The following is a 24,950-nucleotide window of genomic DNA, read 5'->3' on the forward strand; positions in this document are numbered from 1 at the left end:
AGGAGGATCACTTGAGCCCAGGAGTTCAAGATCAGCCTGGGTAACATAGTGAAATCCCATCTCTACAAAAAGCCAGCAGGAGGATCACTTGAACCCAGGAGTTCAAGATCAGCCTGGGTAACATAGTGAAATCCCATCTCTACAAAAAGCCAGCAGGAGGATCACTTGAGCCTGGGCAGTCAAGGCTACAGTGAGCCATGACGGTGCTGCTGCACTCCAGCTTGGCAGACAGAATGAGACCCTGTCTCAAAAAAAAAAAAAAAAAAAAAAACAAAGATATGGGGAGCACACGATGTGTGTGTCAGAGCAACACAGGGAATTTCCTTAATCCCCCCCTAATATATACCGCCTCCCTTTCCCACCTCTATCTATCTCCCCATATTTGTCAGAGAATTCCTCTCAAGGGTAATACAGTTGAATTTGAGGGGCAGCAGAGCTCAGGGGTGAAGCCACAGGCTCTGGAGGTGAGTTTAAATCACAGCACCACCACTTCCTGGCTGGTTGTCCCCGGAAAGTGACATTGCCTCTCTGTGTCTGTTCCTTCTTCTGGAAAAGGGGGATAATAAATTAACAGGCCCGTGCCAGAGCTGTTGGGAGGATGTTTGAAAAGCGGTGAGCCTGGCCTGGCACCTAAACAGCTCAGCAAGTGTTAGCCAGGATCACTAGCAGTAGTATTTAGCTACTGACTGCTTTCTTTTCTTTTCTTTCTTTTTTTTTTTTTTTGAGAGGTAGTCTTAGAATCTGTTGCCCAGGCTGGAGTGCAGTGGCGTGATCTCAGCTCAGTGCAACATCCATCTCTTGGTTCAAGCTATTCTCCTGCTTCAGCCTCCCAAGTAGCTGGGACCACAGGCGTGCACCACCATGCCTGGCTAATTTTGTATTTTTAGTAGAGACAGGGTTTCACCATGTTGGCCAGGTTGGTCTCAAACTCCTGAGCTCAGGTGATCCACCTGCCTCGGCCTCCCAAAGTGCTGGGATTACAGGTGTGAGCCACCATACCCGGCCCTTTTTTCTGTTTCTTATCTATTTAGTTTAGAGATAGTATCACACTGTCTATAAACCTCACAACCATTCTCCCAGGCTAGTCACAAACTTCTGGGCTTAAGCAATGCTCTCACCTCAGCCACTGTGCTGGTGGTACTGACTGCTTTAATCACCTGTCTAATCCTCTTGTCTTTGAGGGCAGATCAGAGGCTCTTGGGTACCTGGTGCCCCTGCATTGCAACACAGGGCTGGACACAGAGGGGGCATTTGGGGGATGTTTGCTGAAGGAACAAATGTAAAGAAAGGCTGAAAGATATACATATACAATTTTTGAGATGGAGTCTCACTTTGTCACCCAGGCTACAGTATAGTGGGGCCATCTCAGCTCACTGCAACCTCCATCTCCGGGGTTCAAGCAATTCTCCTGCCCCAGCCTCCTGAGTAGCTGGGATTACAGGCACCTGCCACCATGCCCTGCTAATTTTTGTATTTTTAGTTAGAGACGGGGTTTCACCATGTTGGCCAGGCTGATCTCAAACTCCTGACCTCAGGTGATCCACCCGCCTTGGCCTCCCAAAGTGCTGGGATTACAGGCGTGAGACACCACGCCTGGCCAATTTTTGTATTTTTAGTAAAGAAAGCATTTCACCATGTTGGCCAGGCTGGTCTCGAATTCCTGACCTCAGGTGATCTGCCCGCCTCCACCTCCCAAAGTACTGGGATTACAGGCATGAGCCACCATGCCTGGCCCCAAAAGATATTTTGGTCAAGCAAGGCCAATTCATTATAAGAGGTAGAGAAGAGAGCAACAGAGTGACAAGGAGACGCTCAGGAAGATTAACGCAGGAGAGCTAAAATGTTCTCCAGTGCCACAACTGGGCGCTCATTTCCATCCAACCTGTTTGCTTTGCAGATGGGGAAAGTGAGGCCTTGATGGGCAGAGCCAGGGCCTCTCAACTTGCTCAGCGGTCCTGGTCCCACCATTCAGTCCGATACCAGCTGCCTCCCCCAAGCTCTCCTGAATCCACCCCACTCGCAAGGCTCTGGGAACAGATACCACTAGAAAAAAACACAGAGCTTTATTATTCTCAACACCAATGGCAGCGGTCTTCATAGGACAGAGGAGTGAGTTCTGTCGACGGATAGGCGGCCCCTACTTGCCAGCGATGAGCGGGTTCCGCAGGACCACGATGACCGAGTCCCCGCGCAGGAACATCTTGGAGATGTAGCGGTCTTTGTTGACTGGCTTGGACTTCTTCTTGCCCTTGCCGCTCTTGGGTACCTCAGTCCACATCTCCTTCACGTTCTCCAGCACCATGTTGCAGTGCCTGGTGGGGAACAGGGAGGGGAGGCACTGGGCGTGAGGGGCGTACCTCTGACAGTGCCCCCTACTGCCTGCTGCTCACCCCCTCCAGCAGCATGGCTTGGGGAAGGGTGCAGGTGCTAGGCCGGGATGACCAAGCTGCCAAGGCCAACTCTGCCAGTCCTTAGGTTGAGGCTAAGGCAAAGGACTGCACCTCTATGTGCCAGTTTGCTCCTCTTTAAGAGGGGAGATAATCACGTTACCTTCCTCACAGCGCTGTTGAAAATTATCATTTTCTTTCTTGAGACAGAGTCTCGCTCTGTTGCCCAGGCTGGAATGCAGTGGTGCGATTTCAGCTCACCACAACCTCCACCTCCTGGGTTCAGGCTATTCTTGTGCCTCGGCCACCTGAGTAGCTGTGAATACAGGAGTGCGCCACCACGCCCGGCTTTTTTATTTTTAGTAGAGATGGGGTTTCACCATGTTAGCCAGGCTGGTCTTGAACTCTTGACCTCAGGTGATCCACCCGCCTTGGCTTCCCAAAGTGCTGGGATTACAGGCATGTGAGCCACCGCGCCTGGCCATACACCCCAGGCTTCTGAGAAAGCTGTCTTTGAGCTCTTCAGACTGGAGCTGGGGCGGCCTCTCCAGGCCTGCAGAGAACACCTCCCAGGACCCAGCACTCACCTATCGAAGGCCTTCACGCGGCCCAGGAGTTTCTTATTGTTACGGCAGTTGATGAGCACTTGGGTGTTGTTCTTGACTGACTGTGTGAGCACAGAGAGTGGACCGGTGTTAAATTCCTCCTCCTCTCGCTTCTGCAGCTCCTCTGGGGTCATCTCACTCTTGGGCTTGTTGAGGAGGCTCCTGCATGGACAAACATGGAACCAATAAGTGAGAGAGGCTGGAGCTGAGAGGCTGGAGCTGTGAGGATGGGTGGTCAGGGCCTTGGCCTCAGTGTCTCCCCAACCTTGTCCCACCACATCTGTCCTCCTGTTCAGCCTTCTGAGTATCATCAGCTGGACGCCTAACAGATATTTTCTTTTCTTTTTATTTTTTGAGACGGAGTCTTGCTCTGTTGCCAGGCTGGAGTGCAGTGGCGTGATCTCGGCTCACTGCAACCTCTGCCTCCTGGGTTCAAGCGATTCTCCTGCCTCAGCCTCCTGAGTAGCTGGGACTACAGGCATGAACCACCTCCATGCCCAGCTAATTTTTGTATTTTTAGTAGATAGGGGGTTTCATCATGTTGGCCAGGATGGTCTTGATTTCTTGACCTTGTGATCCACCCGCCTCGACCTCCCAAAGTGCTGAGATTACAGGCATGAGCCACCACACCCAGCCAGAAATTTTCAACTCTGCATGTCTCAGGTCGGGATCCAGATCACCCAACCACCCAAGCCTACCCTATCTACAGCGTTCCCCATCTGCTTTGATGGTAACTCCATTCTTCTAGTTCTCTGGGCAAAACCTCTTTGTCAACTTGATTCCTCTTTTTCCCTCACATCTTACATGAAATCTGTAGGAAGTGGCCATTTCTTAGCATGGCCTAAGCCTCTGTCATCTCTGTCCTGGAATCTTTCTGGTCTCTCTGCCTCCACCCACGTTCCCTGACAGTCTGTTCTCCACAGAGTGGTCTGAGGGGGTTGTGCTAAAACCTAAATCATAATATGTCACTCTTCAAAACCCTCCCAGGGGTTGGGTACGGTGGCTCATGCCTGTAATCCTAGCACTTTAGGAGGTCAAGGTGGGTGGATCACCTGACGTGAGGAGTTCGAGACCAGCCTGGCCAACATGGTGAAACCCCATCTCTACTAAAAATACAAAACCAAACAACAATAAAAAAAACAACCAACAGAAAATTAGCCAGGCGTGGTGGTGCACACCTGTAATCTCTGCTACTTGGGAGGTTAAGGTAGAAAAATCGCTTGAACTCAGGAGTCAGAGGTTGCAGTGAAGTCAGATCATGCCACTGCACTCCAGCCTGGGCGACAGAGCGAAACTCTGTCTCAAAACATAAATACAAATTAGAAAATACATTAACCAGGTGTGGTGGCGCATCCCTCTAGTCCCAGCTACTTGGGAGGCTGAGGCAGCAGAATCGCTTGAGCCCCAGCAGCGAAGGTTGCAGTGAGCCAAGATCATGCCACTGCACTCTAGCTTGGGCTACAGAGTAAGACTCCATCTCCAAAAAGAAATTAGCTGGGCATGGTGGCGCATGCTTGTAATTCTAGCTACTTGGGAGGCTGAGGCAGGAAGATCGCTTGAACCTAGGAGACAGAGATCGTGCTAGTACACTCCAATCTGGGTGACAGAGTGAGACTCCATCTCAAACAAAACAAAAGAAAACCCTCCCGTCCTCCCCCAATTTCAGTGTAGAAAGTAAAACCCCGGCCAGACAAGGTGGCTCACACCTGTAATCCCAGCACTTTGGAAGGTCGAGGTGGGTGGATCATTTGAGGTCAGGAGTTTGAGACCAGCTTGGCCAACATGGTGAAACCTGGTCTCTACTAAAAATACGAAAGTTAGCTGGGTATGGTGGTGGGTGCCTGTAATCCTAGCTACTCGGGAGGCTGAGGCAGGAGAATCGCTTCAACTCAGGCGGCAGAGGTCGCAGTGAGCTGAGATCGCACCATTGCACTCCAGCCTGAGCAACAGAGCAAGGCTCCGTCTCAAAAAAAAAAAAAGAAAAAGAGAAAAAGTTTTTTTTCCCTTGGGGACTAGAGATTTCATTCACTGATGTATCCTATGTGGCTTAAGCAGTGTCCGATACATAAGCATTCAATGTAATATTTGCTGCACCAATAAATGCGCAAAATCATGTCAATGACTCGTTCATTATCCGTGTAAGTTGTGATCAAGTCGAAAATGCACCCGTCTCCAGCTCAAATGATCAAGATAAGTCCCTTATTTCAAATCATTATTTCTAAAAGTCCTAACGTCCCCCCCGCCCAGTATTCGTTTGATTTCTTTTGTTTCGTTTTGAGATGGAGTCTTACTCTGTTGCTCAGGCTGGAAGTGCAGTGGCGCAATCTCGGCTCACAGCAACCTCCGCCTCCCGGGTTCGAGCGATTCTCCGGCCTCAGCCTCCCGAGTAGCCGGAATTACAGGCGCCCGCCACTACGGCGGGCTAATTTTTGTATTTTTGGTAGAGACGGAGTTTCACCACAATGGCCAGGCTGTCTCAAACTCCTGACCTCAGGTGAGCCGCCCGCCTCGGCCTCCCAAAGTGCTGGGATTTACAAACCTGAGCCACCGCGCCCGGCCTCCCCCAGTATTCCTAAAATCGCTGCCCCTTAACATTCATTTCAATAGGACTAATTATCTAGGACCCCTCTCTGTTATCGTTTAAAACATGTTTTTCATAATTAATTTTTTTTTTTTTTTTTTTTTTTTGTAGAGACGGGGGTCTCGCTATGTTGCCTAGGCTAGTCTCGAACTCCTGTGTTCCAGCGATGCTCCGCCTTGGCCTACTAAATTGCTGGGATCACAGGCATGAGCCCCCGCGCCCAGCCCAGCGCGTTATCTGATAAAGCTGTCCTCTCTCCCGAAGTCACGATGCGTCAAAGGCCCCACGCCCGTTCTCATACTCATCAGGAGAAAAACAGGACGCTGCATCCCTAAAACATCCGCCCCTGCCCCCCCCCGCTCTGCTCAACCCTTCCCACACTCAATCGGTCAAATTTCCACCCTCAACCTCATTCCCGCCGCCTAAGCCTAGCCCGGCCTCACATGATGGTTAATACGCTCTCCGTTCACTCCCGTTTCCTCCGCGTTGCTGCCGCCCCAGGAAAGAGAGGCGGGACTTCCTCTTCCTGCGACCCACTTCCGTTGGCGCCTGCGCAAAGCCAACCAGTCAGTGGAGGCGTGGCCTGTTGCCATAGCATTCCCCACCAACGGTGCACAATGATGGCATAAAAGCCTCGGGTAGGGGTTCGAGGCCAGTCAGAACCACAGGCGGGCAGATGTTTATGACAATGAAGACAAAAGGAAAGGCGGTCTGATTCAAACAGTTTCTTGAAGAATGGTACAGGTTGAAGGAGGGAAATGACAAGCTATTTCCAAATGCCCGCCGGCCGTGACTTCGGGGGCGCGGCCTCCGTGAAGCCAATCCGCTCCTCGCTTCGGAGACAGGCACCGCCCCTCTTCCCTCTGGGACGCGTTACTGACGTATCTAATGATCTTTCCGACCCTGCGCCACCAATCCCCTGCCTACATCCGGAAGGGGCATGGACCTGCGCCCGGGAGAGCGAATATTTTCCAAGATCAAACGCTGCTCATTGGCTTTCCCTCCTCCGCTAAGGCGGAGCCTACCTCTCTTGCGCTCCCATTTGGGTCGTGCCATTCTCAGGGGAACCAACCCAAATACCCAAGAGAGGCTGGGAGGCGTGTCCTCAGGACCGTAGTTCTTATTGGTTTCGCTGCTCGCTGTGGGATGGGCTGGTGCAGCCGCAGCTGTTGCTTATTGGCCCACCGATTCCATGGGGTGGAACTTGGCTGGGCCTAAACTCAATCCGTGGTCTGGTACAGGTTTCAGGGCAAAGCGGCCATGCGTTCTGGGGGCCGCGGGCGGCCCCGCCTGCGGCTCGGGGAACGTGGACTTATGGAGCCACTCTTGCCGCCGAAGCGCCGCCTGCTACCGCGGGTTCGGCTCTTGCCTCTGTTGCTGGCGCTGGCCGTGGGCTCGGCGTTCTACACCATTTGGAGCGGCTGGCACCGCAGGACTGAGGAGCTGCCGCTGGGCCGGGAGCTGCGGGTGAGGCTGGGCGGGGACCCGGGCACCACGGGGACCCTCATTCCCTCCCCGCTGTTACCCAGGGTTGACGTGGCTTTAGCGTACGACCCTAACCGCAGATGCCACCGTCTTCGTCATCTGAGCGCATGACCCTTACCAAAGGAATAAGGCTTCGGGCTGGTTCTGCAACAGTAGCTTCCTTTTAAGAGGAAAGGTCTGAAATAGTAAGACGGGGGGGTTCAGGGTTCTACGCCTTTAGTCAACTATTTGGAAGAGTCCCTTCCTCCATCTCCCCTCTCTCTCACTGGGCCTCGATTTCCCCATCAAGTTTGAGGTAGGCTGGACTGGATGGTCTTGGAAGGACTTTTCCTGAGCCTTGGATTTATCCTAGAAGTCTCCGATGCTGGAGGCCGCAGATTAGGAAGAGGACCCGGGGCTCCTCGCGGGTGACGGCGCCCGGGGTAGGGTTGAAATGGGGGGTTGCTCTCATTCTCTCCTTCCCTATCCCACCTCCTTCCCAAGGTCCCGTTGATCGGAAGCCTCCCCGAAGCCCGGCTGCGGAGGGTGGTGGGACAACTGGACCCACGGCGTCTCTGGAGCACTTATCTGCGCCCCCTGCTGGTTGTGCGAACCCCGGGCAGCCCGGGAAATCTCCAAGTCAGAAAGGTAAAGGGACCCACCTCCAGTCCCTGACCCCCTAGCTCTCCAGGGAATGGGAAATAAGAATCCTGTTCAAGATCCCAAAGGAGCTAAGAGGAGGAACTGGGGCTCTGACTGGAGTTAATCGGACTCTAGACTCCATGCTGGTAACAAACCACCAGGCTGTACTGCCCCCCTTAATGCCCCCACCAAAAGCTTACTGTGTGCTAGGCACAGGCAACAGACAGCCCTATAAGGTGGGTACCAATATGATCTTCATTAGGCAGATGGGGAAACTGAGGCTAAGAGAGGTTATACACATTGCACAAATCCTACAGATAATAAATGGTAGACCTTAGCCGGGTGCAGTGGCTCATGCCTGTAATCCCAGCACTTTGGGAGGCCGAGACAGGCAGATCACTTGAGGTCAGGAGTTTGAGACCAGCCTGGCCAACATGGTGAAACCTCATCTCTACTAAAAATACAAAATTAGCCGGGCGTGGTGGTGGGTACCTGTAGTACCAGCTACTTGGGAGGCTGAGGCACGAGAATCACTTGAACCCGGGAGGCGGAGACTGCAGTGAGCTGAGATTGCGCCACTGCACCCCAGCATGGGTGACAGAGCGAGACTCCATCTCAAAAAAAAAGTCATTTAAATACTGCCTGAGTCCCAATGCTACCTCATCCACTTAGATTGTGACCTTGGACTGGTTTCTTTTTTATTTTATTTTTTTATTTTGTTTTATTTTATTTTGAGATGGAGTCTCACACTGTCGCCTGGGTTGGAGTGCAGTGGTGCGATCTCGGCTCACTGCAACCTCCACCTCCCAGGTTCAAGCAAATCTCCTGCCTCAGCCTCTTGAGTAGCTGGGATTACAGGTGTGCACCACCATGCCTGGCTAATTTTTTGTATTTTTAGTGAGACGGGGTTTCACCATATTGGCCAGGCTGGTCTCAAACTCCTGACCTTATGATCCGCCCACCTCAGCCTCCCAAAGTGCTGGGATTACAGGCATGAGCCACCGCGCCTGGCCTGGACTAGTTTCTTAACCTCTCTGAGCCCATTTCCTCACCTGTAAAATGGGGTCATGTATTGGCAGTCCCTCCCCTATATGGTTCCTAGAAGAGAGCTTAGCACACAGAGCTGTTTAAGGGTAAGCTGTGATGAGTCTTGTTGGCTTCAAGAGGTGGGGTCTCCCCAACATCTGGCACCCAGTAGGTACTCACCAGGACTGTCAAGGGAATGATTTTAATCAGAGTGGGGGGCTGGGCACGTGGCTAACATCTGTAATCCCAACGCTTAGGGAGGCTGAGGCAGGCAGATCACTTGAGGTCAGGAGTTCGATACCAGGCTGGCCAACATTGTGAAACCCCATCTCCACTAAAAATACAAAAAATAGCCAGGTGTTGTGGGGGGCACCTGTAACCCCAGCTACTCGGGAGGCTGAGTCAGGAGAATCACTTGAAGCCAGGAGGCGGAGGTTGCAGTGAGCCAGGATCAAGCCACTGCACTCCAGCCTGGGTGACACAGCAAGACTCCATCTCAAAAAAAAAAAAAAAAAAAGAAAGAAAGAAATCCATTAAATCAGAGTAGGGCTTTAGAGTCAACCCATCTGCTCTGCATGGCTCAGGTCACGTGGCCCTTCTCCCCACCTCCTCCCCAGTCCCCGTCCACCCTCCCACCTCTCTCTTGCCGCTAGTTCCTGGAGGCCACGCTGCGGTCCCTGACAGCAGGTTGGCACGTGGAGCTGGATCCCTTCACAGCCTCAACGCCCCTGGGGCCAGTGGACTTTGGCAATGTGGTGGCCACACTGGACCCGAGGGCTGCCCATCACCTCACCCTTGCCTGCCATTATGACTCGAAGCTCTTCCCACCCGGATCGACCCCCTTTGTAGGGGCCACGGATTCGGCTGTGCCCTGTGCCCTGCTGCTGGAGCTGGCCCAGGCACTTGACCTGGAGCTGAGCAGGGCCAAAGAACAGGTGAGGAGCAGGAGTTGGGGAGGGTAGTGGGCTACCTCCACCTTTTCCCAAGCCCCCACCCTCCCTTGCCTGGACATTTGTCATCCCTCTCGTCTTCCCACTCTACTCCACGCACAGAGCCACAGGGATCTTTTTTTTTTTGAGACAGAGTTTTGCTCTTGTTCCCCAGGCTGGAGTGCACATGGCGAGATCTTGGCTCGCCGCAATCTCTGCCTACTGGGTTCAAGCAATTCTCCTCCCAACCTCAGGTGATCTGCCCACCTCGGCTTCCCAAAGTGCTGGGATTACAGGCGTGAGCCACCGCGCCTGGCCATCACAGGGATCTTTTTACCTTCTAGATGTCAGATTCTCGTTCCTCTCCCCCAAACCCTCCCAGGGCTCCCGCCTCATTTCAGGCATAATCCAGAGTCCTTATATTGGCCCACGAGCTGTGCCCTGTTACTTCTCCAGCCTCATCTCCCACCCCTCACCTCTTGCTCACTCTGCTGTAGCCACCCCCACCTCCTCTGGGTTCCTCAAACCCACAGAGCTTGCTCCCGCCTCAAGGCATCTGCACTTGCTGTTTGCTTTGGATAGAATGTGCTTTTCTGGCCAGGCTCGGTGGCTTAAGCTTGGAATCCCAGCACTTTGGGAGGTTCAGGTGGGTGGATCACGAGGTCAGGAGTTCAAGACCAGCCTGGCCAACATGGTGAAACCCCATCTCTACCAAAAATACAAAAATTAGCCAGGCTTGGTGGTGCACACCTGTAACTCCAGCTACTCAGGAGGCTGAAGCAGAGAATTGCTTAAACCCGGGAGGCGGAGGTTGCAGTGAGTCAAAGTTGCACCACTGCACTCCAGCCTGGGCAACGGAGAGAGACTCCATCTCAAAAAAAAAAAAAAAATTATCTGGGCGTAGTGGCATGCTACTTGGGAGGCTGAGAGGGGAGGATGGCTTGAGTCTAGGAGTTTGAGACTGCAGTGAGCCATGATCGTGCCACTGTATTCTAGCCTGGGTGACAGAGACCTTGTCTCTTAAAAAAAAAAAAAAAAAAAAAAAAATGCTTTTCATAGATATCTTCCTGGCTGGCTCCCACTCTTCACTCAGGTGTCCACTCCAATGTCACCTCTTCAAAGAGGCCTTCCCGGCCAGGCATGGTAACTCGTGCCTGTAATCCCAGCACTTTGGGAGGCCGAGGCAGGCGGATCATTTGAGGTCAGAAGTTGGAGCCCAGCTTGGCCGATGGGGAAACCCCATCTCTACTAAAAATACAAAAATTAGCTGGGTATGGTGGTACACACCTGTAATCCTAGCTACTTGGGAGGTTGAGACAGGAGGATCACTTGAAACCGAGAGGCGGAGGTTGCAGTGAGCCAAGATCGCACCACTGCACTCCAGCCTGGATGACAGAGCGAGATTCTGTCTCAAAACAAACAAACAGAAAAGAAAAACACAGGCCGGGCGCGGTGGCTCACACCTGTAATCCCAGCACTTTGGGAGGCCGAGGCGGGTGGATCGCGAGGTCAGGAGATTGAGACCATCCTGGCTAACACGGTGAAACCCCGTCTCTACTAAAAATACAAAAAGTTAGCCGGGCGTGGTGGCGGGCGCCTGTAGTCCCAGCTACTCAGGAGGCTGAGGCAGGAGAATGGCGTGAACTCAGGAGGCAGAGCTTGCAGTGAGCCGAGATCGCGCCACTGCACTCCAGCCTGGGCGATACAGTGAGACTCCGTCTCAAAAAAGAAAAAAAGACAAGAAAAGAAAAACACAGATTTCATCATGCTCCTGCCCTGCTCAACCCCCCTCTGTGCCTCCCCAGTGTCCCTATAACAAAGCCCACACTCCTTGGCCCTTGCTAAACCTTCCGGACTCCTCTCAAACCTCTGGGACCCCTTCCCTGGCCACAGCCTTGCCCTGTGTTGCTCCCTTGGCTGGGAATACTCTTCCTCCTGCTCCATTTTCCCAGGCCAGTTCCTACCCACTCTTATGGCAAACATCCCTTCCCAAAAGACCCAATGCCCTCTCCAGGCCAGGTCATCCCCCAGCCTCCTTCCTATGCCCTCTCAGGACTCTATAGTTCTTAGAAGCATTTGTCTCAACTGCATTTCACTGTTTGTATAATTATTCATTTGTGGATCTGTCTGTTTCACCAAACTGAGCTTGAGGAATAATAATCAGAGATAACCCTTATTTAGTTATATGCCAGACACTGTTCTAAGACCCGGATTCAAACCTTACCCTTTGAAAAGAACTGTTATTGCCGGGCGCGGTGGCTCACGTCTGTAATCCCAGCACTTTGGGAGGCTGAGGCAGGTGAATCATTTGAGGTCAGGAGTTCGAGACCAGCCTGGCCAACATGGTGAAACCTTTGTCTCTACTAAAAATACAAAAAAATTAGCCAGGCGTGATAGCAGGCACCTGTGGTCACCGCTATATGGGGGGCTGAGGCAGAAGAATCTCTTGAACCTGGGAGGTAGAGGGTGGAGGTTGCAGTGAGTCAAGATTGCATCATTCCACTCCAGCCTGGGTGACAGAGCAAGACTTATTCTAAAAAAAAAAAAAACAAAAAAAAAAAAAACAACCTCTTATTAACCCCATTTATAGATGAAGAAACTGATCCTTCCAGAAGTCAGTAACTTCCCCATGCCTGCTTTGTTATGAAGCAGCCAAGTACGGATTTGATCCCAGACAACTGACTCGGAATCTGTGCTCTTGGCTATCACGTTCTATGAGTGAGGACACCTCATGTGTTCTGTTAAGCCATGCAAGGGGGCAAGAAGTGTGGGTGTGTTGAGGCTGAGGGCTAGTCCTGAGCTGGCTCTGACTACCCCCTCGCTGCTCCCACAGGCAGCCCCGGTGACCCTGCAACTGCTCTTCTTGGACGGTGAAGAGGCGCTGAAGGAGTGGGGACCCAAGGACTCCCTTTACGGTTCCCGGCACCTGGCCCAGCTCCTGGAGTCTATACCTCACAGCCCCGGCCCCACCAGGATCCAGGCTATTGTAAGACCAGGGTCCCCTGGCTTCTGGCGAGGGAGGGAGAAGGTGAAGCAGGGCTGGCGTCATCCTGCACGGGCCCCTCCAGTCCTAGCCTTTCTCCTTAGGAGCTCTTTATGCTTCTTGATCTCCTGGGAGCCCCCAATCCCACCTTCTACAGCCACTTCCCTCGCACGGTCCGCTGGTTCCATCGGCTGAGGAGCATTGGTAAGGATGAATGCGGAGGTGGCCCCAGCCCACCTGGGGTATGGGGTACAGGGCGGCGGGCTGGGGTAGGACAGGCACCTACCCTCTAAAGGCTCATCCACTAGTCTGGGCCACATAGGGAGACCCCATCTTTTTTTTTTTTTTTTTTGAGTTGGAGTCTCACTCTGTCACCCAGGCTGGAGTGCAGCGGCGCGATCTTGGCTCACTGCAACCTCTACCTCCCAGGTTCAAGCCATTCTCCTGCCTCAGCCTCCCGAGTAGCTGGGACTACAGGCGCATGCCACCACGCCCAGCTAATTTTTGTATTTTAGTACAGACAGTTTCACTATGTTGGCCAAGCTGGTCTCGAACTCCTGACCTCGCGATCCATCCACCTCAGCCTCCCAAAGTGCTGGGATTACAGGCATGAGCCACCATGCCTGGCGAACCCATCTCTTAAAAAAAAAATTAGCTGGGTGCAGTGGCATGCACCTGTCATCCCAGCTACTGGGGAGTATCCTTAGAGCCTGGGAGGTCAAGGCTGTAGTGAGCCAAGATTGCGCCACTGCACTCCAGCCTGGGCAACAGAATGAGATCCTGTCTCAAAAAAAAAAAAAAAAAAAAAAAAGCTGGGCTTGGTGGCTCACACCTGTAATCCCAGCACTTTGAGAGGCTGAGGTGGGTGGATCACTTGAGCTCAGGAGTTTCAGACCAGCCTGGGCAACACAGTGAAACCCTGTCTCTACAAAATAAAAACAAAAATTAGGCCAGGCGCGATGGCTCACGCCTGTAATCCCAGCACTTTGGGAGGCCAAAGTGGGTGGATCACCTGAGGTTAGGAGTTTGAGACCAGCCTGGCCAACAGGGCGAAACCCGTCTCTACTAAAAATACAAAAAGTTAGCTGGGCGTGGTGACATGTGCCTGTAATCCTAGCTATTTGGGAGGCTGAGGCAGGAGAATCGCTTGAACCTGGGAGGCGGAGGTTGCAGTGAGCCGAGATCACGCCACTGCACTCCAGCCTGGGCAACAGAGCGAGACTCCATCTCAAAAAAAAAAAAAAAAAAATTAGCCAGGCATGGTGGCACCTGCCTGTAGTCCCAGTGACTTGGGAGCCTGAAGTGGTAGGATCACTTGAGTCTGGGAGGTCGAGGCTGCAGTAAGCTGTGATTGCACCACTGCACTCCAGCCTGGGGACAGAGTGAGACTCTGTCTTAAAAAAAAAGTAATAATAAAAATTAAAATTAAAAAAATTAAAAATTGTTTTTAAAAATAAAGGCTCAGCTGGGCACAACGGCTCACACCTGTAATCCCAATACTTTGGGAGGCTGAGGCAGGTGGATCACAAGGTCAGGAGTTCGAGACCAGCCTGGCGAATATGGTAAAACCCTATCTCTACTAAAAATACAAAAATTAGCCTGGTGTGGTAGCGTGTGCCTGTAGTCCCAGCTACTCCGGAGGCTCAGGCAGAGGAATCGCTTGTACCCTGGAGGCACAGGTTGCAGTGAGCTGAAATTGTGCCACTGCACTCCAGCCTGGGTGACAGAGCAAGACTCTGTCACAAAATAAATAAATAAATAAATAAATAAATAATAAAATAAAGGCTCATCCAGCCTTTCCTCTACCTCCCTAGTCTTTCTAAGGAACTAGAGATTAGTAATAGTGATTACCAGACAGGGGCTCTAAGGTGAGACAGCCGTGGTTTCCAATCTTACCAGCTGGGTGAACTTGGACAAGTGGCTTCATTTCTCTGAGCCTCAGTTTCCTATCTGTAAAATGGCCAGGGGGGGCGGGCCTGGTGCCTCACGCCTGTAATCCCAGCACTTTGGGAGGCCGAGGTGGGGGAATCACAAGGTCAGGAGTTCGAGACCAGCCTGGCCAATATGGTGAAACCCCATCTCTACTAATAATACAAAAATTAGCTGGGTGTGGTGGCGGGTGCCTATACTCCCAGCTACTCAGGAGGATGAGGCAGGAGAATTGCTTAAATCCGGGAGGCGGAGGTTGCAATGAGCCGAGATTGTGCTATTGCACTCCAGCCTGGCGACAGAGCAAGACTCTGTCTCAAAAAAAAACAAAAAGGCCGGAGGGCCCAGACATAGTGGCTCATGCCTGTAGTCCCAGCAATTTGAGAGGCCAAGGCAGGAAGATCACATGAACCCGGAAGTTTCAGGCCAGCCCGGGTAACATAGGAAGATCCCATTTCTAACACACACACACACACAATTACCCAGGCATGGGGGCATGTGCCTGAAGTCCTAGCTATTTGGGAGGCTGAGACCGAAGGATCACTGGATCACTTAGGCCAGCGAGATTAAGGCTGCACTGAGCTGGGATTGCCCCACTGCACTCCAGTGTGGGTGAGAGAGCAAGATCTTTTTTTTTTTTTTTTGGAGACAGAATCTTACTCTGTCACCCCAGGCTGGAGTGCAGTGGTGCAATCTCAGCTCACTGCAACCTCCACTTCCCAGGTTCAAGCAATTCTTGTGCCTCAGCCTCCCAAGTAGCTGGGATTACAGGCACCCACCACCACACCCATCTAATTTTTAGTAGAGACAGGGTTTCACCATGTTGGCCAAGCTGGTTTCGAACTCCTGACCTCAGGTGATCTACCTGCCTTGGCCTCCCTAAGTGCTGGGATTACAGGCGTGAGCCACCGCACCAGGCCACAAGATCTTGTCTCAAAAAAAAGAATGTCTATGTCTTAGACTTGGAGGGATTGAATGAGACCAGGAACATAGTGAGCCCACAGGAAGGAGTAACTGGCATTCATTCTTGTTGGGATGACCAGGGCTTTGTCTCTGGGTGCTCTGCCCTCCTCTGATTTGTGGACTGGGGACCTTTGACTACTAAGGACTAACCCTTCCTCTCTAATCGCCCCCACCTCCAGAGAAGCGTCTGCACCGTTTGAACCTGCTGCAGTCTCATCCCCAGGAAGTGATGTACTTCCAACCTGGGGAGCCCTTTGGCTCTGTGGAAGACGACCACATCCCCTTCCTCCGCAGAGGTACCTGCTGCAGGGAGGGATGGAGGGTGGGTGTCCAAGGAAGCCACAAACTGGAACTGGCCAAGGCCCCTTCCCAGGGCTGGGGAATGGTGCTAAGTGGCCTAACCTCTTTGCGCTTTGACTTATTCATCTGTAAAATGGGGATAATACTCCCTATCTTAAGAGTATTGTTGAGGGGATTGAACGTGCTAACACCGGTAAAGACCTTACTTGGACCAGCACCCAGCACATAGCAAGCATTCCAGAAATGTTTGCAGCTGGGCACAGTGGTTCACACCTGTAATCCCAGCACTTTGGGAGGCTGAGCAGGTGGATCCTTGAGCCCAGGAGTTTGAAACCAGCCTGGGCAACATGGCATAAATCTTGTCTTTACTAAAAATACAAAAAATTAGCCGGGCATGGTGGTTCGCACCTATAGTCCCAGCTATTCGAGAGGCTGAAGTGGGAGGATCACCTGGGCCTGGGAAGTCAAGGCTGCAGTAAGCCTTGATTGAGCCGCTGCACTCTAGCCTGGACAACAGAAGGAGATGATATCTCAAAAAAAAAAAAAAAAAAGTGCCAGGCTGGGCATGGTGGCTCACACCTGTAATCCTAGCACTTTGGGAGGCTGAGGCGGGCAGATCACCTGAGGTCAGGAGTTTGAGACCAGCCTGGCCAACATGATGAAACCCCATCTCTACAAAAAATACAAAAATTAGACAGGTGTTGTGGTGCCTGCCTATAATCCCAGCTACCCGGGAGGCTGAGACAGTAGAATCGCTGGAACCCGGGAGGCAGAGGCTGCAGTGAGCCGAGATCACGCCACTGCACTCCAGCCTGGGCGACAGAGTAAGACTCCGTCTCAAAAAAAAAAAAAAAGTGCCAGAACATAGTATCTTTCACCAGTGTGTGGTGGCAAGGCAAGGTTACCTAGAAGTTGGGCTTGGGCTCCTGGGTTGTGGTGGGCTGCAGCAGACCTGACAAAGTCTCCTCTGTCACTTCAGGAGTCCCCGTGCTCCATCTCATCTCCACGCCCTTCCCTGCTGTCTGGCACACCCCTGCGGACACCGAGGCCAATCTCCACCCACCCACAGTACACAACTTGAGCCGCATTCTCGCCGTGTTCCTGGCTGAATACCTGGGGCTCTAGCGTGCTCGGCCAATGCCTGTGGAGAGGACTGTGAGACAGAAGGTCCCAGCGGGGGCCAGTGAAGCTCAAGCGGGATCTGCCTAGGGTGTGCTGGCTTGTCCTTTTCATACCTTTGTCTCCTAATTGTGCTACAATTGGAAGACCTTCTTTGTTTTGATTGTCTCAAGCTGCCACCCTTCAAGGACAGGGAAGAGACCACCGTGGGGTGACAGCCAGAGGAATAAGAACTTGGTCCCTCCCCAGAGGTAAACACTTGGTCCAAAGGTTTGCAGGGGCCAAATGCTGTTCTTTTTTTTTTTTTTTTTTTCCTTTTTGAGATGGAGTCTCACTGTGTTGCCCAGGCTGGAGTGTAGTGGCGTGATCTCAGCTCACTGCAAGCTCCGCCTCCTGGGTTCACGCCATTCTCCTGCCTCAGCCTCCCAAGTAGCTGGGACTACAGGTGCCCGCCACCATGCCGGCTAATTTTTTGTATTTTTAGTAGAGACGGGGTTTCACCGTGTTAGCCAGGATGGTCTCTATCTCCTGACCTTGTGATCTGCCCGCCTCAGCCTCCCAAAGTGCTGGGATTACAGGCGTGAGCCACCGCGCCTGGCAAAATGCTGTTCTTTAAGTCAGTGAACTAAAAGAGTGAAAGACTGCCAGGTGTGGTGGCTCATACCTGTAATCCCAACACTTTGAGAGGCTGAGGGGGGAGGATCACCCGAGGTCAGGAGTTTGAGACCAGCCTGGCCAACATGGCGAAACCCTGTCTCTACTAAAAATACAATAATTAGCTGGGCATGGTGGTGGGCGCCTATAATCTCAGCTGCTTGGGAGGCTGAGGCAAGAGAATCACTTGTACCTGGGAGGCGGAGGTTGCAGTGAGCCGAGATCACACCACTACTTTCCAGCCTGGGCAACAGAGCGAGATTCCATCTCAATAAATAAATAAATAAATAAATATTTTTTAAAAAGAGTAAAAGACTAAAAGACTGTTACTGGTCTGGGCCAGTGATGCCACCCAACTAGATGAATTCTCTGTGGCTTGTTTTGTGTCAGTTCATTCTCCAGAATGGCAGCCTTGCTACTGCACCAGTCCTAACCTAACGCCCACACGGGGCACACAGAGGATGTGCTCATAAGCAGGCACAGAGGAGACAGAAGCTGATATTTTGGAAGTCCAGATTCTTCCAGACCCAGTGGGTAATAAGCCATTGTTTCTGGCTGGGCATGGTGGTTCACACCTGTAATCCCAGCTCTTTGGGAGGCAGAGGCAGAGGGATAGCTTGAGCTGAGGAGTTTGAGACCAGCCTGGGTAACAGAGCGTGACCCCATTCTCCAGGAAAAAAAAAAAAAACATAACCAATGTTTCTGCAAAACACCGCCTGCATAAGCCAGGTGTGGTGGTACACACCTGTAGTCTCAGCTATTCAGGAGGCTGAGGTGAGAGAATCCCATGAACCCAAGAGTTCAAGACCAGCCTGGGCAACACAGTGACACCCTGTCTCAAAACAAACACCACCACCAACAACAACAAAAAATGCCAAACATTCTGTAGAACTCGTGTAAATAGACATTGCATGACAAAGGGGATCTGAAATCCAAGAAGCAGGGTGAGACAACATAAAATGAGTTTCCTCACTGCATCATGTGAATTTTTAAGACAGAACCCAGAGGCTCCCAAAGTATTTCGCTATGGAACCCTTTATTGGGAAGCACTTCATAGAACTAGGATACTTCGGGGCCAGGCATGATGGCTCACACCTGAAATCCCAGCACTTTGGGAGGCCGAGGCTGGCAGTTCAGCTGAGCTCAGGAGTTTGAGACCAGCCTGGAAAACATGATGAAACCCCATCTCTACTAAAAATACAAAAATTAGCCAGGTGTGGTGGCATGAGCCTGTAATCCCAGCTACTTGGAGGCTGAAACAGGAGAATCCCTGGAACCCGGTGGCAGAGGCTACAGTGAGCCAAAATCACGCCACTGCACTCCAGCCTGGGTGATAGAGCGAGGCTGTCTCAACAAACAAACAAAATACAACAACAACAAAAAGAACTAGGATACCTCAGAAGGTACTTTGGAAAACATGGGGTTTTTAAAGTCTGAGAGCATCTATGAGAGGAATGGGTAAGACAGATCTAGATTTACTGCAGAGTAGTTAGGGCACACTGTCTTTCCCCCTTCAGCTGTTGGTACAGCAGTGTGAGATGGCGGTGTAACTGCAAACTCCAGTGAGCAAGTATTTCCCAACCCTACCTAATTTTCAGACTCAGCTGGGGTGCTCATTAAAAAATGCAGACTGGGTGCGGTGGCTCATGCCTGCAATCTCAGCACTTTTGAAAGGTTGAAGTGGGAGGATCACTTGAGCCCAGGAGGTTTTTCTTTTTGAGGCAGAGTCTCGGTCTGTCACCCAGGCTGGAGTGCAGTGGTGCGATGTTGGCTCACTGCAACCTCCGCCTCCCAGGTACAAGCAATTCTCCTGCCTCAGTCTCCCAAATAGCTAGGACTACAGGTGCGTGCCACCATGCCTGGCTAATTTTTGTATTTTTAGTAGAGACGGGGTTTACCGTGTTAGCCAGGATGGTCTCAATCTCCTGACCTTGTGATCCGCCTGCCTCGGCTTCCCAAAATGCTGGGATTACAGGCGTGAGCCACCGTGCCCGGCCCATGCTGTCCTTAAGGATACACTTTGGTGCATACACAGCTGCTCAGCAAACCGACTCAAAAGAAAAACCTGAGACAGATGGCACCTGGAAGCAGTCCTATGCTGCGCTCTGTGCCTGTGGGTTTATTATGACTTTGATGGAGACTTAGCAGTGAGCACGGATGCCAGGCCAAGGTGGAGGATTAGTACAGAGTGTAGGTGAGCATCTGCCCTCCAAATCGGCTCCAGGGCTGAAACTCGGGGTATCAAATGAGAGGATAAACATAGGTCCTCAATTTAGGTTCTTCCACATTTGCTGACATTTATTAAGCATCTACTATGTGCCAGGCATCATGAGAACTTTTTTTTTTTTTTTTTTTTAAGATGGAGTTTCGCTCTTGTCACCCAGGCTGGAGTTGCAGTGGCACAATCTCGGCTCACTGCAACCTCCGCCTCCTGGGTTCAAGCGATTCTCCTTCATCAGCCTCTGGAGTAGCTGATTACAGGCATGTGCCACCACGCCCAGCTAATTTTTGTATTTTTTTGGTTGGGGGGAGAGAGTCTTACTCTGTCACCCAGGCTGGAGTGCAATGGCGAGATCTCAGCTCACTGCAAACTCCGCCTCCTGGGTTCAAGCGATTCTCCTGCCTCAATCTCCCAAGTAGCTGGGAATACAGGCGCCTGCCACCATGCCCTGCTAATTTTTGTATTTTTTAGTAGAGATGGGACCATGTTGATCAGGTTGGTCTTGAACTCCTAACCTCAGGTGATCCACCCGCCTCGGCCTCCCAAAGTGCTGAGATTACAGGCATTGAGCCACCACGCCTGGCCAATTTTTGCATATTTAGTAGAGACGAGTTTTGCCATGTTGGCCAGGCTGATCTTGAACTCCTGACCTCAGGTGTCCACCCGCCTTGGCCTCCCAAAGTGCTGAGATTATAGTCGTGAGCCACCGTGCCCAGCCCATGAGAACTTTTTTTTACATATACCAAACTATGTAGTCTCCCTGACTACACAAATCCTGAAATAGGTACAATTTCAGTTCTCATTTTGCAGGTGAGGTGGCTGAGACTGAGAATTGCAAACCAGTTGTGTATGGTGTGCAAATTTTCACTCACAGCTGTGCTCGCAACCCCCATGTCCTACCTCCCTTCCAAAAAGTACCTGTGGCTGGGTGCGGTCACTCACCCCTGTAATCCCAGTCCTTTAGAAGGTTGAGGCAGGAGGACTGTTTGAGCCCAGAAGTTCCCGACCAGCCTGGGCAACAAAGACCTTGTCTCTACAAAAAAAATTAAAATTAGCTAGTATGATGCCTGTGGTCCTAGCTACTTGGGAGGCTGAGGCAGGAGGATCTCCTGAGCCCAGGAGTTTGGGGTTACAGTCAGGTATGATTGTGTCACTGCACTCTGGCCTGGGTGACAGAATGAGACCCTGTCTCAAAAAAATAAAATAAAAACACCCCAAATCCACCCCCACCACTACAAAAAAAAAAAAATACACTTGTGCCAGATGAAATTTGTTAAGAAAAAGTATCCAGAGAATTGTAACTGTAATCTGCTTTATGCAGATTTTTGGCTTGAATCTGGGGTAAGAACTATTAGCCTTGTTGTACAGATGAGGCTGCTGGTGCCTGGCAAGGTCCCATAGCCAGCAAACCCTTTATCTTTTTTTTGGAGAAAAAGTCTCGCTCTGTCACCCAGGCTGGAGTGCAGTGGCAGGATCTCAATCTCTGCTCACTGCTACCTCCACCTCCCAGGTTCAAGCAATTCTCCTGCCTCAGCCTCCCAAGTAGCTGAGATTACAGGCACACGCCACCATGCCCAGCTAATTTTTGTATTTTTAGTAGAGATAAAGTTGCACCATATTGGCCAGGCTGGTCTCGAACTCCTGACCTCAAGCGATCTGCCTGCCTCAGCCTCCCAAAGTGCTGGGATTACAGGCCCTACCAGTCTTTTGAGGAACGGTTAGCATGCTTTTTTTTTTCAGTTTAAGAAATTGAGCTTCAGATAAATCAATTGCTCAAGACCACATAGCTGGGCACCTTCACCTCAATGTATCTAGGTATGCATTTTTTTTTTTTTTTTTTTTGAGACGGAGTCTTGCTCTGTCGCCCAGGCTGGAGTACAGTAGCATGATCTCAGCTCACTGCAAGCTCCGCCTCCCGGGTTCACGCCATTCTCCTGCCTCAGCCTCCCTAGTAGCTGGGACTACAGGAGCCCACCACCACGCCTGGCTAATTTTTTGTATTTTTAGTAGAGACGGGGTTTCACTGTAGCCAGGATGGTCTCGATCTCCTGACCTCCTGATCTGCCCACCTCGGCCTCCCAAAGTGCTGGGATTACAGGTGTTAGCCACTGCGCCTGGCCTAGGTATGCATTTTTTTAAATTAGTTGTTTTTTGTTTTTTTTTCTGAGACAGAGTTTCGCTCTTGTTGCCCAAGCTGGAGTGCAATGGCACGATCTCGGCTCACCGCAACCTCTGCCTCCTGGGTTCAAGCGATTCTCCTGCCTCAGGCTCTCGAGTAGCTGGGATTACAGCTGCACGCCACCACGCCTGGCTAATTTTTTGTATTTTTAGTAGAAACGGGGTTTCACCATGTTAGCCAGGCTAGTCTCAAACTCCTGACCTCAGGTGATGTGCCCACCTCAGCTTCCCAAAGTGTTGGGATTACACGCATGAGCCACTGCGCCTGGCCTGTTTGTTTTTTTGAGTCTCACTCTGTGGCCCAGGCTGGAGTGCAGTGGCATGATCTCAGCTCTCTGCAACCTCCAGCCTCCCAGGTTCAAGTGATTCTCCTGCCTCAGACTCCTGAGTAGCTGGGATTACAGGTGCCCACCATCACGCCCAGCTAATTTTTTTGTATTTTTAGTACAGACGGGGTTTCACCATGTTGGCCAGGCTGGTCTGGAACTCCTGACCTCAGGTGACCCGCCCTCCTTGGACTCCCAAAGTGCTGGGATTACAGGTGTGAGCCACCGCGCCTGGTCTAAATTAGTTTTTTTGTAGAGATGAGGTCTTGCTGTGTTGCCCAGGCTGGTGTTGAACTCCTGGCCTCCAGTGATCCTGTTGCCTTGACCTCCCAAAGTATAGGGAGCACAGGTGTGAGCCACCATGCTTGGCCTTTTTTTTTTTAGTGCTATTGGTGTCTTTTATCAGTTTTTAATTTTCCAACTATCATGTCTTTAAATAGTGTCTTTGGGCCGGGCGCGGTGGCTCACGCGTGTAATCCCAGCACTTTGGGAGGCTGAAGTAGGCAGATCACGAGGTCAGGAGATCAAGACCATCTTGGCTAACACGGTGAAACCCCATCTCTACTAAAACTACAAAAAATTAGCTGGGCGTGGTGGCAGGCGCCTGTATTCCCAGCTACTTGGGAGGCTGAGGCAAAATGATGTGAACCCAGGAGGTGGAGCTTGCAGTGAGCGGATGCACGCCAGCCTGGGCGACAGACTCCGTCTCAAAAAATAAAAATAAATAAATAAATATTGTCTTTGTACCTATTCTTTCTTCTGATTCTGGAATGCCAATTAAATGTGTTATCATTTTTTTCCTTTAAAAAACCACTTGTATAAATATGTTAGATCAATTTTTGCTATTTAACCCAGCCATTGGGTTACTATTGATTATTGCATTTTTTGTTTTTTTCTTCCCTACACAACACTGATGTATGCTTTTTTTTTTTTTTTTTTTTTTTTGAGACAGAGTCTCGCTCTGTTGCTCAGGCTGAAGTGCAGTGGCATGACCTCGGCTCAGTGCAACCTCCAGCTCCCAGACTCAAGCGATTCTTCTGCCTCAGCCTCCCGAGTAGCTGGGACTACAGCCGCATGCCACCACGCCCGGGTGATTTTTGTATTTTTAGTAGAGACAGGATTTCACCATATTGGCCAGGCTGGTCTCAAATTTCTGATGGCACGATCCACCGCCTCGGCGTCCCGAAGTGCTGAGATTACAGGTGTGAGCCACTGTACCCGGCCTTGCATTTTTCATTTGTAAAAGTTATGTCAGTGGTTTTTTTTCCCTTTCCTACCTACTAGGCCATTTTGATTTTTTTTTTTTTTTTTTTAGTTTTGGCTTCCTTGCTGATAATTCCAAGCTTTTTAAATTTTTAAACATAGTTTAAAATAAATTTTGTATTATAATCTGTGATTGACAGTTTCATCATGTGAAGCCTATGTGGGTGTTTTTGTTGTTTCTGCTGGTTCTTGTTCATATTATTTCCATTTGTGTTTGGTTATTTGTGTACTACTCATTACCTGAAAAATTATTTGTGGTGGGCTGGGTGTTGTGGCTTACGCCTGTAATCCCAACATTTTGGGAGACCAAGGCGGGTGGACTGCTTGAGGTCAAGAGTTCAAGACCAACCTGGCCAACATGGTGAAACCCCATCTCTACCAAAAAAAAAAAAAAATTCCCAGCTACTTGGGAAGCCTAGGCAGTAGAATCGCTTGAACTGGGGAGGCGGAGGTTGCAGTGAGCTGAGATTGTGCCACTGCACTATAGCCTAGGCAACAGTGAGACTCCATATCCAAAAAAAAAAAAAAAAAAAAAAAGCCAGGCATGGTGGCTCACACCTGTAATCGCAGCACTTTGGGAGGCCAAGGTGGGTCAGGAGTTCGAGACCAGACTGGCCAACATGGTGAAACCTTGTCTCTACTAAAAATACAAAAAATTAGCCGGGTGTGGTAGCATGGACCTGTAGTTCCAGCTACTTGGCAGGTGAGGCAGGAGAATCACTTGAACCCAGGAAGTGGAGGTTGCAGATTGCGCCACTGTGTTCCAGCCTGGGCAACAAGAGCGAAACTGCATCTCAAAACAAACAAAAATATTTGTGGGGCTTCTAGATGACAGTTCCTTCCACAGGTGGACTTGTGTTTGTTTCTGCCAGACATGTCAGCTAGAAGTACCATCACACAGAGGACGTGAACCTGGCTGCGAACCCGTGCCAAGGCCCAGTCTGTGACCACAGATTCTCAGGATCTTTCTTGTTTTTTCATTTGATTTCTGCATCTTGAATGCCTCTTCAGTCTTCCGGGTCATCCTTACCTGAGCTTGTAGCTCTCTGGAATCCCAGTTCCTGCAGTTGCTCACCGTGGGCTGGCTTTGGCCTTGACTTTTGCCTGCTCCTTCCAGTAAGGCTGCCAAGTAGGAAACCCTAGTGTGTCCACATCAGCAAACACCCTGGGAGCAAATGTGGTTTCAGAGCCCCACATATCATTCTTTTTTTTTTTTTTTTTGAGGCGGATTCTTGCTCTGTCTCCCAGGCTGGAGTGCAGTGGCGCAATCTCGGCTCACTGTAAGCTCCGCGCCCCCCTCCGACCCAGGTTCACGCCATTCCCCTGCCTCAGCCTCCCGAGTAGCTGGGACTACAGGCACCCACCACCACGCCCGGCTGA

The 24,950-nt window shown here is 51.0% G+C and overlaps 2 protein-coding genes across 10 annotated transcripts; one reads left to right on the forward strand and one right to left on the reverse strand.

Moving 5' to 3' along the window:
- Positions 1-2,044: 2,044 nt before the first annotated feature.
- Positions 2,045-9,511, reverse strand: SNRPD2 (small nuclear ribonucleoprotein D2 polypeptide). 5 transcript variants are annotated; one of them, XM_054540724.1, is made up of 6 exons: positions 9,342-9,511; positions 8,886-9,039; positions 7,177-7,235; positions 6,017-6,122; positions 2,975-3,154; positions 2,045-2,312 (listed from the first exon to the last, which is right to left on the reverse strand). In XM_054540724.1, coding segments are annotated over exons 4-6 (357 nt in total). In that variant the 5' UTR covers positions 6,019-6,122; positions 7,177-7,235; positions 8,886-9,039; positions 9,342-9,511; the 3' UTR covers positions 2,045-2,137. The 5 variants fall into 5 exon arrangements, with proteins under 5 accessions (XP_054396699.1, XP_054396697.1, XP_054396696.1 ...); XM_054540722.1 differs by lacking the exon at positions 8,886-9,039 and having other exon boundaries at positions 9,342-9,466; XM_054540721.1 differs by lacking the exons at positions 7,177-7,235; positions 8,886-9,039; positions 9,342-9,511 and adding an exon at positions 6,599-7,052.
- On the forward strand, positions 6,834-23,697 carry QPCTL (glutaminyl-peptide cyclotransferase like). Of its 5 annotated transcripts, none has more exons than XR_008516639.1 (8): positions 6,834-7,040; positions 7,542-7,685; positions 9,359-9,640; positions 12,468-12,620; positions 12,722-12,821; positions 15,689-15,805; positions 16,789-17,179; positions 23,260-23,697. XR_008516639.1 is itself a non-coding variant. In XM_002829424.6 (7 exons), exons 1-7 carry the CDS (start codon positions 6,834-6,836, stop codon positions 16,932-16,934), a joined length of 1,149 nt encoding a protein of 382 aa, XP_002829470.1. In that variant the 3' UTR covers positions 16,935-17,201. The 5 variants fall into 5 exon arrangements, 2 of the variants coding, with proteins under 2 accessions (XP_002829470.1, XP_009231059.1); XR_008516638.1 differs by lacking the exon at positions 23,260-23,697 and adding an exon at positions 22,748-23,011; XR_008516640.1 differs by lacking the exons at positions 9,359-9,640; positions 23,260-23,697 and adding an exon at positions 22,748-23,051.
- The last annotated feature ends 1,253 nt before the right edge of the window (positions 23,698-24,950 follow it).

The sequence above is a fragment of the Pongo abelii genome, chromosome 20 (genome assembly GCF_028885655.2).
Source record: "Pongo abelii isolate AG06213 chromosome 20, NHGRI_mPonAbe1-v2.0_pri, whole genome shotgun sequence".
Taxonomy (NCBI): domain Eukaryota; kingdom Metazoa; phylum Chordata; class Mammalia; order Primates; family Hominidae; genus Pongo; species Pongo abelii.